The sequence below is a fragment of the Mytilus edulis genome, chromosome 8 (assembly GCF_963676685.1).
Source record: "Mytilus edulis chromosome 8, xbMytEdul2.2, whole genome shotgun sequence".
NCBI classification, from domain to species: Eukaryota; Metazoa; Mollusca; class Bivalvia; order Mytilida; family Mytilidae; genus Mytilus; species Mytilus edulis.
Window position 1 is genome coordinate 32,393,011 of NC_092351.1, and position 13,894 is coordinate 32,406,904.

The 13,894-nt window shown below is 32.0% G+C and overlaps 1 protein-coding gene across 1 annotated transcript in view; it reads left to right on the forward strand.

The window, feature by feature from the left end:
* Window positions 1-9,712, forward strand: part of LOC139485384 (glutamate receptor-like) — a 31,416-nt gene extending 21,704 nt beyond the window's left edge. The window contains exons 11-17 of the mRNA XM_071269832.1: window positions 710-1,059; window positions 3,158-3,356; window positions 4,380-4,630; window positions 4,911-5,016; window positions 6,365-6,499; window positions 6,942-7,040; window positions 9,421-9,712. Coding sequence (XP_071125933.1) covers window positions 710-1,059; window positions 3,158-3,356; window positions 4,380-4,630; window positions 4,911-5,016; window positions 6,365-6,499; window positions 6,942-7,040; window positions 9,421-9,513 — 1,233 coding nt within the window. The 3' untranslated portion in view covers window positions 9,514-9,712. The remainder of the gene's footprint in view (window positions 1-709; window positions 1,060-3,157; window positions 3,357-4,379; window positions 4,631-4,910; window positions 5,017-6,364; window positions 6,500-6,941; window positions 7,041-9,420) is intronic.
* Window positions 9,713-13,894: the final 4,182 nt, after the last annotated feature.

Here is a 13,894-nt window from a genome sequence, read left to right on the forward strand (position 1 = left end):
TAAATACAATTGGAATATGTGCACGTTTACAATATGTTAACGTATTTCAATGATATTCAGTCTGTCATATATTAAGGAATATTTTTGTAATTGAAGTGCAAAAAAGAATGCAAAATAGAACAAAATGACTATTTTTTTTTTTTTAATTTTCAAACATCGGCATCGACACAATAAACAACTCATCAAATATACCAGCCTTACAATTTGTTTTAAAGAATCGTTTTGTCTTCATATCATAGTACTGATCAGTTGATCTCGAATCTAAACAATTTAAACCAGTTTATTATGTTAGATATCAGAGTAGCAATGTCACTGTGTGGCAATAGACTTCACAATACAAGACAGAGACAACAAAATCAAACACTTAACAAACACCTTAAATTTAGTAAATAGTTCATAACATTCCAGTAAATCAAGATAAGACGAAAATGTAAAAACATTAAACATGCATGTGACCCTTATACATCTTTCTTGAAGACAGCTTGTCTTTAATTAGCGGTTAAATTTTATCATTGTAAAAAATTATCATCATTAAAATTTTCAGATTTTTCGTTCAATCAATTTGTCTTTCAATAATAAAGAGTTTTGGATTTGTTTTCCACTTCTTTTAATTTCAATGTCATTTGACAAACATTACAGGTAGGTAGCGTTTACATCCTGTTATCATTAACCTAGAGTCATAAGTGAAAACGAACTCTTTTCATTTCAGGAAACAGACTTAGCATTGTCATCACTCACAATCACAGAAGACAGACAAAGAGTTGTTGATTTTACAACTCCTTTTATGCAAATGGGCATTAGTATAATGATTAAGAAACCAGATAAACAAAAGCCAGGCGTTTTCTCTTTCATGGATCCATTAGATGTTAAAGTATGGATATGTGTAATGGTCGGCTTCCTTGCAGTCAGTCTTGTTTTATTCTTTGTCGGACGATGGAGCCCATATGAATGGAGAGAAATCCTAAATTCAAGAGATCAATCAAATGCATTTACTTTTTCTAACACTTTATGGTTTGCTTTGGGGGCATTAATGCAGCAGGGATCTGATATATTCCCAAGGTTGGTCTCGATATATCAGATGGTTATACATGCGTATAAACATAATCAGCTCCATATTGTCTGTATATATAAAATAGATGCATATAAATATGAATATGTTTATATATGTCTTCCCTTTTTAACATATCACTCTTAATACTGTTGTTGTAACAAAGCATGACATGAATTTCATTATCTTTTATATTTGAGATTATTGTCGTTTTATATGCATGTATTGATGCTCTTGATGAAGAATAACTTTTTGAATAATGTTATTTAACTATTTTTCTACAGGTGTTTTTAGTAATATGTAGCATAAATCACTTCGAATTCAGTATAAATTATTTTTGTTAAATAAGCTGTTCAATGAAGCACTTTTAAATCTCGTACGTTTTACCAAAATTGCATGTATTTGTCATTTTGATATTTAAAGCTTGATTAAAAAAAACACTCACTGTACATACATTTGAAATATAGTGCCAGACATATGTTCATGTTACATTTAAAGTTTTGCAATTCTTTACTTCTAATTAAATTATGTATGCATATGTTGCATGTGTATGAATCTGGTTTTTACTACACACAGTAAAAGGAATGGTTATTGATTTCACATTTTATTTTCCAGAATAAGGTAAGATGCGCAAGTGGTATTTAATCATCTTTTGTAGACCTCTAAATTTTTACATCACCTCCAACAATTTCCATGCACTTTTTATTGCACATTTTAACTGTTAATCACATACACTGTTTATCAAGTTTTATAATTCCCAACAATCACACCGCAATCTCATCCTAATAGACAACATGGATGTATAATTAAAGGCAAAAAAGGCAGGGTTGTACCTCTCTTTTCACCAATTAACCCCTCTTCTTCCATGTAAGCCAATGCTATCCCTAGTGCATTTTTAATCGGATAACACTAATAACTAAATATGACTAAATATACTAACTCAAGAAATATACTGACATTGTATTTGTATACAAACAGACCCATTAATCAAACACAATAACTATGCAAAAAACGCATGTAATATAAGTTCATATGAAAAATCTGATATCCAAGATTTGAAGCCTTTGAAGTCTTCTTCGAATTCTTGAAGAGAATAATAAATTCCCTGATAAAATATGAATCTGTGTGATGATTTTTTTATTTATCAAAATGCATATTTTGCAAAATATTTTATTAGCTAATTAAAAGAAGCAATTCTACGTGTGATGTTTGCATAAAACGAAGAAATTAAAAACCCTTCTAAAATAGAAATCTTGACTTTCGGTTTTAAAAAAACAAATGAGATTATACTCAACAAAGATACTTTGAACAATATTTTTTGGAGAACTTATCCTATCCATGATTATTAAATTTTCTTTAAAGATAAACTAATTGTAAAGAAAAGTAGCAAATACGTATCATTCTTGTTACCAACCTAATTTACATTTTTTCCTCATTTTGAATGAGATCATTTTGCTCATAACGGGTTTCTACAATAAATGTCTCATCAGTGATGCTATACATTACCCGGAAGCACTACACACCCAGAACCTTTTAAAACTGTATCTAAGATATGGATCTTGCCTTTGCCAAATAAAACCAACCTTGGGCAAATATCAAAGTCTGGATGCATATCATAACGAATAATGCAAACACTTATTTCTGTTTGTGTTTAAACGACACAATAACATGGTAAGTATTATTTTAACAGTTTGTAAAAAGGTTCACGGGATGATCTTCATTTATATATTTATTTCTGTCCTTTTTCCTCTTCATTTTTGTGTGCCCATAATACTCTATTGTTTCATAATTTAGTACCACTGTATTCTTTATTCTTTGTTTTTGGTCTATTTTACTCTGTTCTTTCATAATTATTTCCTATCTCTTGGTCCATTATGTTCTATTCTGTTAACCCCATCCGTACCCTCATTTGAACCATGTATGTTTAATGTAAAGATATGGTTTAGTTTTAAGTACTATACATGCTTTTCAATAGACTAAGTATTTCCGAAGGACTTTAGTTTCTTTCGAATATTCTTGCATCTTTAACTTAACTTATATCATTGTACTATGAGGGAAAATTTTTACATGTATGTAAATGCCTAATCTTTTTCTATTTCTGTGTTGCAGGTCCATTTCCGGTCGAGTAGTTGGAAGTGCATGGTGGTTTTTTACGCTTATTCTTATATCTTCATACACTGCTAATTTAGCAGCTTTTCTAACTATTGAACGATTACTGACACCTATTCGAGGTGCTGATGATTTAGTAGGTCAGACTAAAATAAAGTATGGTGCATACAAAGGTGGTGCTACTGAGAAATTCTTTGAGGTATGAATCTTTAACTATGATTTTTCTTGGCATATATCAAAATGAATAATGTTAATAATTTATGTATAGAGGGCAACTGTTGGAAAGTGGTCAGGGTATGTGCTTACATAAACCATAGTGTGTCTGTACCAAGTTATATTACTTTTGTTTTGTCTTAAATTGTACAGGCTTATGGTATAGATATTCGAAAGAAGGGATTTGTGTTCACGTTTCATCGGTTTTAAATCAATAACATGTTGTACTAACCTTGTTAAACGTATTTATCGCATCGACTTTCAAATAATAGCTACTACATACACGGTTAAGTCGGCCTCAAATTTTGACTAACATCTAGAAGTTACCAGTTCTATTAGGTTTAGAATAGAGCCTTCCGATAAATAAGATGATTTCAGCTTTCCCATGTTAATTTTTACTTTATATATATAGTCCCATTTGGTTTGATAATCCAGGGCTTAGATTTATAGTATCCAGTTAGAGTCATCCTTAGGCAGCTTATCTTTTTTGTGTAGAAGTTTCGTAATGCTTAGTCATTGGTCATTAGTCGATGGATTAGAAGCCCTTTGTTGGTCTTTTCGTCATAATTTTGCCATGACATTGTTTGGTGCTCTCCGACTTGTGAATATTGATTGTTCCTTTAATAATGTTGCCTTTTATTACATTTTTTGGTAAAAAAAAATTTGTATTATTATCTTTTGACTTTTTCCACTGTATTATTATCTGTTTAATATCTTGTTTATTTTCTGTTGGAACGAATGTTCTCCTTGTATTAGATGTGAAAGTAAAAATCTCGTTTATCTGAATTTCATTGAAATTGATAACTATAAAAAATAAGGACAATAGTAGTAGACCGCTGTTCAAAAGTCATAAATCGATTTAGAGAAAACACAACTGGGTCACAAACTAAAACTGGGGTAACACATCAACTATAATAGGTAAATAACAGAAACATTGAAGTGCAAAAAAAAAAACAACAGACAATGCAACATACATGGAAACGAATTTGTGATTATGTATTTTTTTCAGCAATCAAAAGTTACAACTTTTTCTAATATGTGGAAATACATGCTTGCTAACTACGACAGTGTAATGGTAGACAAGGATGAAGTAGGTGTTCAAAAAGTAAGAGATTCAAAACACGACTATGCCTATCTGTTAGAATCACCAAGAAATCAGTATGAAAACCAGAAGAAACCGTGCAATACAATGAAGGTTGGAGAAAACTTGGTCAACAAAGGATATGGGATATCTACACAATTTGAGCTTTCCGAACTCAGGTTTTTATAATTTCTTTGTTGTCATTTATGTTACTATTATGATCAAACCAGATAGGCACTTCCAAAGCACGTATTTATATAATATTGTTTTTAGTGAGACATATTATTGAAATTTAAAATAAGTTTTATATAAAAACATACAATTATTTTGTTAGGTTATTTTTGTTAGGTTATCTAAGTTTTTTTTCTCGCTCTCTCGTTTGAGATCGAGATCGAGCAATTTAAACACACTGTTGTAAGACTAAACATCATATCATTATCTTCACATTATTAACTTCAGAAAGAATCTGACTTTGGTCATATTGAAGTTGAATCAAGAAGGCGTGATGTACAGATTGGAACAACGTTGGTGGTATGACAAAGGTGAATGTGGCTCAGACACAAAGGTATGTCAGAAGTGGAAGTTTAATTTCAGGTCAACGTACTTATATCTTTAAAAATAGGGTTATATGCAGCCATTTGTCGTATTGCTAAACAACTGTGTATCCGTTTGTCAGTCTGATTTAAATCAGCCCTATTTTCCACTTGCGTTTGTAGGCCTACTAATCAGACTGTATTTTTGTGTGTATCAGTTGAGCTACATAACAAATACATTAATAGATATTGTAAGACTGTCTTTTCTCAAATTTTGTAATGAATATTTCCAACCATAATTGTAAGACCGAGTCACCATTTGTATTATTCCATAACCAAATATGCTGTAATGATTTGCATTTATTTATGAAATCATGTGTAAGGGAGATAATTACAATTTACTTTATGATATTGGGGAATAACGAATCATTTCAGAATTACCGGTACTAAGACGGCATTTAATTAATGATGATGTTTACTTTTTGAGGTAACGGAATTGAGAAATTCCCAATGTATAGAAAAAATTAAAATCACAAAAGTACCGAACTTTGAGTGAAATTCAAACTGAAAGTCCCTAATCATATGACAAAATCCAAAGCTCAAACAAATCAAACGAATGGATAACAACTGTCAATACACTTTTACTTTGCATGTCTGTATTATATTCCATGTCCAAGTTTTAAGACCCAAAACGGCTGAAAAATAGTTAAACAATTTTTGTTTTTAAAATGACAATAATTGATATTATTAAACTAAAAAAAATATTAATGCACTTCTATTTTCTATATCATTCAAATCATCTTTTGTATATTCTTTGTCTATTTTTGATTTTTTATTAAATATTTTATTTACCTTCTAAATTCTTTTTTTATATTATTTATGATTCTGTATTGTATCAATATGTTTATTTACTCACTGTCGTTATTCTTCATACGCAATAAATCAGTAAAATAAGTACACAGTCATGTGCATGATATCAATCACAAAATACAATTTGAAAAAAGGAAGTTAAAATAGTAACAAAATTGAACAGCTAACTGGAGACAGATTAATTTAACGTTAGGCCTCTTTATCAATATTGGAGTTTATTACTTAGATTATAAATGAAAAATGTCTGAGTTAACTATTTGAAACATTCTTAGAATATCAATAATGAGTTAACTATTTGAGGCATCCTCCAGTCAGTTATGAGGTAGTTTTGAAAAATAAATTTGTGTTGTCATTTTGTTTGTGTATGTATTGTTTGTTTGATTGTAGTAGTTTGTGCCTTGTTTTAAGGAGAGGGCTAACATAGGTTTCGCTTGTTGCCAAATCTAATTGAATTTTTTGGCGTAGAAATACTGTTTAAACTGATGAAGTATATAAACCTATATATTTTAGGATACGACGAAAAGCGCATTGACTTTGAGTAATGTGTCTGGTATATTCCATATCCTAATCGGTGGATTAGTAATATCAATGTGTGTTGCTCTATTTGAGTTTATTATTCACAGCATTAGAAAGAAACATAAACAAGTGAGTTCTTGACATATTTTAATACACAATAGTATGATTAAAGTTTTATAATGACTGTTTGAAAAACCTTATACATTAGATTGTGAAAATACATTTATTTGAATTATTTAACGAGTTTACCTCATCTATACGTCAACAATTTCCGTCTTCTAGAATGTGGGCTTCTTATATTAACATGCAATGCAGTTGCAATTGATAAATACAATTTCACGACTTTTCTCTTCTGTTTGTACAGATGAACTCTACAGCATTTACTTTTACATAATAGCCATAGCAACTTCGAATAGTTTTCATGTACATTACTTTTAAATTCTGTATATTTTGTTTAATATGCATGTATTTAGAACAAACATTCTAATTACAATGTACATGCATGCTTAATTTTTTTTTTTAATTTTCAAATGATATCATAACTGTTTCATGTGTTTAGATATTTTTTTAGAGATACAAATCTACAGTAAAATCGACAGTTAAAATAGAGAAGAAAAATCCACTGGAAGTTTTAAAGGCTGCAGGGTACTCAGAAATTGATAATTCAGGGGTAAGTTCAAATGAATAAAAAACTAAATTCATTCATTGATTAAAATTTACAAAATGATTGTGTAAAAAGGTTTTGAAGAAACAAAGTCGGCGATCAATTAATCAAAAGAAGCTAAACACCATCGTAATCAAAAGACAAAACTAAATGTCTGTGTCATTTTGGTCTTTTGTGGATAGTTGTCTCATTGGCAATCATACCACATCTTCTTTTTTATATAAAACAAATAATGGCACATGCAGTGATGCTCTGTTGACTTGTAGTGACTACAGATAGAGAAATACCTTGTGTATATGTTGCCCATACAATTAACGTTGTTAACCTATGTGGTGTTTTCGACTTGACACCAATGAATGGTGATTACAATTGCACAGGTAGTACAAAAACGTCTTCCTAAAACATGCACAATAGCAATTTTAGTGCTAAAGCAGCGCATTTAGGCAGTTGAAATATTTTCAGTTGTTTAAGGTGGTATGGGATTCTAAAATAAAAATGATAGAATTTGTTCATACTTCGCCAAAACGTAGTATCTATTGATTTATGTTGAAAAAATATAATAAAAATAAAAGGTCACCGCGCATTTTCTCAAGCTACAGGACGTGACAATATGACATATTTTGTATGGATTATACAGGAAAAAACACCATTTTGTGATTAGAACCTAAACAAAATGATAGAATTGTTAGATACTTAAGGAAAAGATAGATTTCAGACAATGCTTTGAGAATATCAAAAGAAAAGATAGGGTCACCGTTCGTTTTTTCCGGCTAATGTACAAAATAGGATAATTTCATGTAGAATCCTTCAGAAAATGCACTGTTTTAGAGTAACCTCCCCTTGAAATGCCAATTTAAAAAAAAATAAAAGCAACCAAAACTAATCAACATTTGCAAAAATATTAATATTTGTAAGTTATATTCTTATAAATTGGTTCTTTAAAATGAAAATTCACATTAAATATCTGCATTCCTGCATAACATTTTGCTAACTTGATAGAAAATATGGACCTTTGGTTCTCTGTTTTTTACAATCCAAGATGGGGGAAGACACCCATACCACCTTAAGGCCAAAATATTTGAAATTTCAAAATCTAGTAATGCTGATAAACACATAAGGACCAAGCGTAAATCGAAACAAGAACAAGGAATCCGTTCTATGCATGATAAAAATGCATTTTTGCGCCTTTCCCTAGTTAGGAGCCTCTGGCCTTTGTTAGTCTTGTATTTTTTTAATTTTAGTTTCTTGTGTACAATTCGGAAATTAGTATGGCGTTCATTATCACTGAACTAGTATATATTTGTTTAGGGGCCAGCTGAAGGACGCCTCCAGGTGCGGGAATGTCTCGCTACATTGAAGACCTGTTAGTGACCTTCTGCTGTTGTTTTTTCTATGGTCGGGTTGTTGTCTCTTTGACACATTCCCCATTTCCATTCTCAATTTTATTTCTTAATTTAAAGTGATTTTGTCGTAAGCTTGTACTTGTAACCCATTGAGGACGTGAATATTAGAGCCCCGTTACTACTTGTTTAACAGAATGTATTATCCGCATAAAAAAAGACGATTGTCCTGTCGACTAGACAAGTACCGCCCCTGCTGGCAACCCTTATCCTTTGTTTGATTTCTTGATTTTACTCTTCTCCATCATGGCACTACTTTTGGTCCTTTGATATATATTTGATCTTCAATGTTTGTATGTTGTTTTGAATTTTTTAACATCAAAGCCGGGTACTTTCATTAATCAGTTATGTACAGTCAAACTCATAGATCGAAAATAAACTGAAAACGCCAAGGCTAAAATATAAACAGACAATAATAGTATACAACATAGAAAACTAAAGAATAATCAACAAAAACTCAAGCAAAAACTGGGGGCGATCTCAGGTTAAGGTATTGTAAAATTGAACATGTTGGGCTGATTTGACAGTGAATAAATTTTGGCCTTGATCCTATCAGGCTTTTTAATTTGTCTCTTAAAGATGTTGACGTTCAGTCCTGAAATTCTCGAGTTTTGCAAAAGCATCACCAAAAGCATGCGGTAATATTATTAATTGGTAGATATATAGAATGTAAAAATAATAGAGGTCAATCCTCTTAAAAAATAAAACTCTGTTTGTGTGTATTTGGAGCACTTCTATTGGTACACATTCACACATATTATAATTTACACAACATACAAGGTTTGCAGTTTCAACATTATATTTCCTATTCGATTTATTAATAATTATTCGAATAAATCATAAAATATGAATCTGAAAAAAACCAGTTTTTAAGTCATCATTTATTGATTGTTCGTGCGATGTGATCTTGCGTAGGAACAGAAGTGTCACAGAAAATTAGCGTAGATATGTTTAATCAGACAGGATGGGTTTAATTTTTATTTCAGTATGCCCAAGGACCACCTGATTATGATCATTTAAAGACGTTCGGCGATGGAGCAACGTACAGATCTGAAGGGGATGAAGCATTATTTTCTTGAATTATGATTATTTTGCAGGACGGAAGATTTGTTTAAAGTGTTTTCGTATATCAACGTCAAACAACAGTTGCATGTTGTTTGCATAGTTGTTATTTTTTTCTTTTCAATCGTATAAAATATATAAATAACACTTATAGCTGAAATTGTACATACAATAGTTCTTTTTGAAATGCAAAGTGTATGCATAATTTCATTTTAACAGAGGGCATATTCATATATTAAATTGTCAATGTAAATATAATACTTTTAAGAGACGCAAAAGGAAATAGTTATAAGTAGTTTTTTTAAAAGGATATGCTAAATACTTGAGACAACTATCATGTGTTCAAGTCAATTAATATTTACTTTATATATCTATATTACAGATTATGTGTTAATCCTTTAATTCATCGATATTTTTATTAATCAAAAGACTAAGGTTGCGTACTAAATGATGCATATACACAGATAACAAGTTACATATCAGGAGAATTTTTCCTAATAAAACAAAGTTTCCAATGGAGTTGGCCTTTGTGATTTAACTAGAACATTTTATCATTTTGTAATTAGTTTTACTAACAGACATGTAATTTTCATCACTTCTGCGTTTCTGTTTTATGTACAATCGTAAAATGTCTTGACTGAGCGTTTACGTAAACAAAGGAATTAAAATCGATTTTATAATAAGAACGGTTTTATTTCTTCTGCCTAAATGTCAATCAACTTGAATTTATAGAGACAAACGGATTTAGCAGTCCCTATATGAAATATCTCTTTATATTGTCGTCATTAAAATGAAACATGCTTTCGTATAATATTTGCTCATTACATTTTGTATAATGGAACTGGTACCGATATATGTAGATGAGAGTGATGATTTGAGTAAAATTTCGTTCGTGTACATTTGTTTTTTCTCGTCTTTTTGTATTCATATTCTTATTGCGTATGTTTAGAAACCCCTGTATTCTTTTTTTCCATTTAATACTTACCTTAATAGTTTGGTTTTACGAACATTCCTTATATTGGTAAATTTAGCCTGTCTTTGGGTTGTTATGCGCAACTACAATAGTAGTAGACATTATGTTTTCTTGTCCGTACTTTTCTGTCTGTTTATCTGTTCATCTGTTTGCAAGTAGCTATATAGGTTAATATAGGGGTTATAGTTTTCAATTTATCTTCTCATGCCTTTTTTATTTTATTTTAACCTTGAGTAGTATATAACTATTGCATTTATTACATTTCAACATCGGTACTACTGTTCCAACTTAGTTACCATTGAAGTTGTTACATCGAATAGTAAACCACGTCTTTGCGGTCACATCTTTGAATATGGTACAACATGACGGTTTTGGCGAAGGATTCGAGATTTACATTTTTTGTTTATGTGCGGGTAGTTTTAAGTTAAAAAAAAAGAGGTTCACTTTTCGTCCAGTTCTGAAGAATTACCCTGCTTTATATTCTAAACACAAGACCACATATAGTAATGCTTTTATGTTCATTTGTCTTCTGGCGTTTACTTTATAAAAATCAGACTGTCGTATGTTAAAACCTAATTTACAATTTACATGCGATGCTTTCTCCCCTGTCCACAATTCCTAGCATTTTTCTCATTTTTATTTGTAAATGAGATATTTTCATTCTTAGAAACGTTAAATAAATCAAAATACAATTCCGGTATCCACGCCTCGCTAACACCAGGATCTTACAACTGTTTTACTTTCTGTTCAGTCAATTGTTTTTCAAGGTAATGACATTCTTGTTTTCAAGATTTTAACCGTAGTATTATAACCGAAACCAGAGGATCTTGAAGGGTTTTAAAACAAAAATAGCATGGATCGCTGTTAATTCCTTGTAATCAAAGAAAGTGCGATTAAAAAGATTTCTTCTCTTTCCTTTAAAATACTTTATTTCTTTGTAGCAACATTCCAGCAGCGCCTGCATACGTAGTTTATATCTGTCAAGTCAATTGATATTTCATATCATGATTTCCTTGATAGAGAATTGATGCTCATATGGAAGCTATTAAACCAAGAGTTCCAAATGTGGAAGTGGTAATCATCCCTTCGTAAATTTTACGGACGCCATCATGAGTAGGTTCACCGCTATGGAAAAACCGTTTCACAGATGATCTCGGATATGTTCCTTATGTCATAACTACAATACCCTTCTCTTTTCACGAATGTGACCTACCGGATTTGCAATAACATAGGCAACACGACGGGTGCCACATGTGGAGCAGAACTTGCTTACCCTTCCGGAGCACCTGATATCACCCCCCCCCCCCCCAGTTTTTGGTGGGGTTCGTGTTGCTAAGTCTTCAGTTTTCTATGTTGTGTCTTGTGTACTTTTATTTGTCTGTTTATCTTTTTATTGTTAGCCATGGCGTTGTCAGTTTAGTATACATCTATCAGTTTGACTGTCTCTCTGGTATCTTTCTCTTTTACTATACCCATATCAAAAATTATTGAATAGTGTTGAATTTGCAGCTGAATTAATTAAATTGTCGACCAATACTGACTGGTTTCTAGGTCAACTCATATGATGAACAATGTAGAAATGTATACAGGTGTAAGTTACATAGAGATTAATGCATGGCCTGGTCCATATCGGCCCGGGTATCATCCTGAGACCCCCATATCAGTCCGAGACGTAGTCGAGGTGCTGATATGGGTCGAGGGATGGTATCCGGTCCGATATCAAAAAGGCCATGTATTAATCTCTTTATCATATACTTCCGACAATTGTTTTATGTATGGCAAATTAACAAATAAAATAACTTAAACAGTAAAAATCTTTATACAAAAGTTAAATTATGAATCCACAAAATACACTATAATTGCCCAAAAATAGCATCTCTTCCATATTTATTTTATGTTTCTATTTCCTATAGAGGCATTTTGAAACATTGAAAAATTAGAAGAGTTTGATGATCATTATTACTCCATGTTTGTTGTACTATAAAATGATTCATAATTGTCAATGGCATTTGTCAGCAAGTGCTACACTATCCCCCAAAAGTTCCCGTAAATTTTGACGTCGTCATAAAAAATGACTGACGTCACAATGGAAAAGTAAACAACCGATACCGGAAATACCGGAAGTAACTTGCACGAGAGGCTCAATAATGGGTTTTGTGCACGAGATGCCCCTGATATTGGTTATCAGCTCGGGTGGGAAATTATGGCTTGTGTACTTCCGCTCATTACACATATGCAAAAGCTATCGTATCAATGCTTAGTATATGATAAATACAGTGAAAGCCATTTGGAGGATTGTAATATGTACAACATTAATATTAAAATTGGGAATAAAAATTTGGAATACACCAAAGAGACAACAACCCGATCAAAGAGCAGACACTAGCCGAAGACAACCAATGAGTCTTCAACGCAGTGAGGAAATCCGGCACATGGAGATTGTCTCAGTCGTACCCAGAATAAAAGTCTGTATTAGTTCAGTGAAAATGGACGTCATACTTAACTCTAAAACATATGAACTTAAATTTAAAAAAAACCCAAATGCCAGAGGCTTCTGACTTCAGACAGGCATAAGCATAAAGCGAAGTTGAGAATGTTTTGTTAGATCTCCAACCTCCCCTATACCTTTTGCCAATGTAGAATACAGAAACCCACATCAATACGCACAGTAAAATTCATTTTAAAAAAGTCCGAATCGGGTAAATGGTTATTATTATTTATAGATTTATTGAGGCATACATAGATTTGGAGATCAAAACTTAAACCACACAAGTCTAAAATAACACGATGATATGATAAATCTATGTACCATTAACACGTGTAAAATCGCTGCAATTGTCCGGAATCTGATGTTCAGTAGTTGTTATTTGTTGATGTGGTTGATATAGTTATAAAGGTACCAGGCTTAAACCGGCGTCACACATCACCGTATAGCTCTGACGTACGCCGGGCGTGATAAAAAATCATGTACTCTTTCAATACGCTAATAATTGTGGATGCATTCAACCTGTCAATCATATCTGTGTCGTTTGCACAACGAGCTTAAAGCGTGAACAAGGCGTACGAGAAGCGTACTTTAGCGTTTATCGGGCGTTCAAATAAAGTATGTTGGTGTAGGTCTGGCGTTTGTCTAACGTAGACGGAATGCACGCTACGAAGGAAAAAAAGTCTCTTGATAGTATTCGAGACGCGTCCCGGGCGTATCTGGGACGATAATCCGTGCTTTCGGCGTGTGTGGGAGGTTTAATTATATTGTGTTTGTTAGAAACACAACCGCATACGTTTTAGTTAAAGTCAAACGAGCTTGAAGAGTATAAAACGTGTGTGTGGCGTACAGGTATACGCTTGGCAAACGCTTGAGCTAGATGAAAATGTTTATGCTGCATAAAAATTTCCTGGAGTAATAGCGTTCGCCAACGTTTACC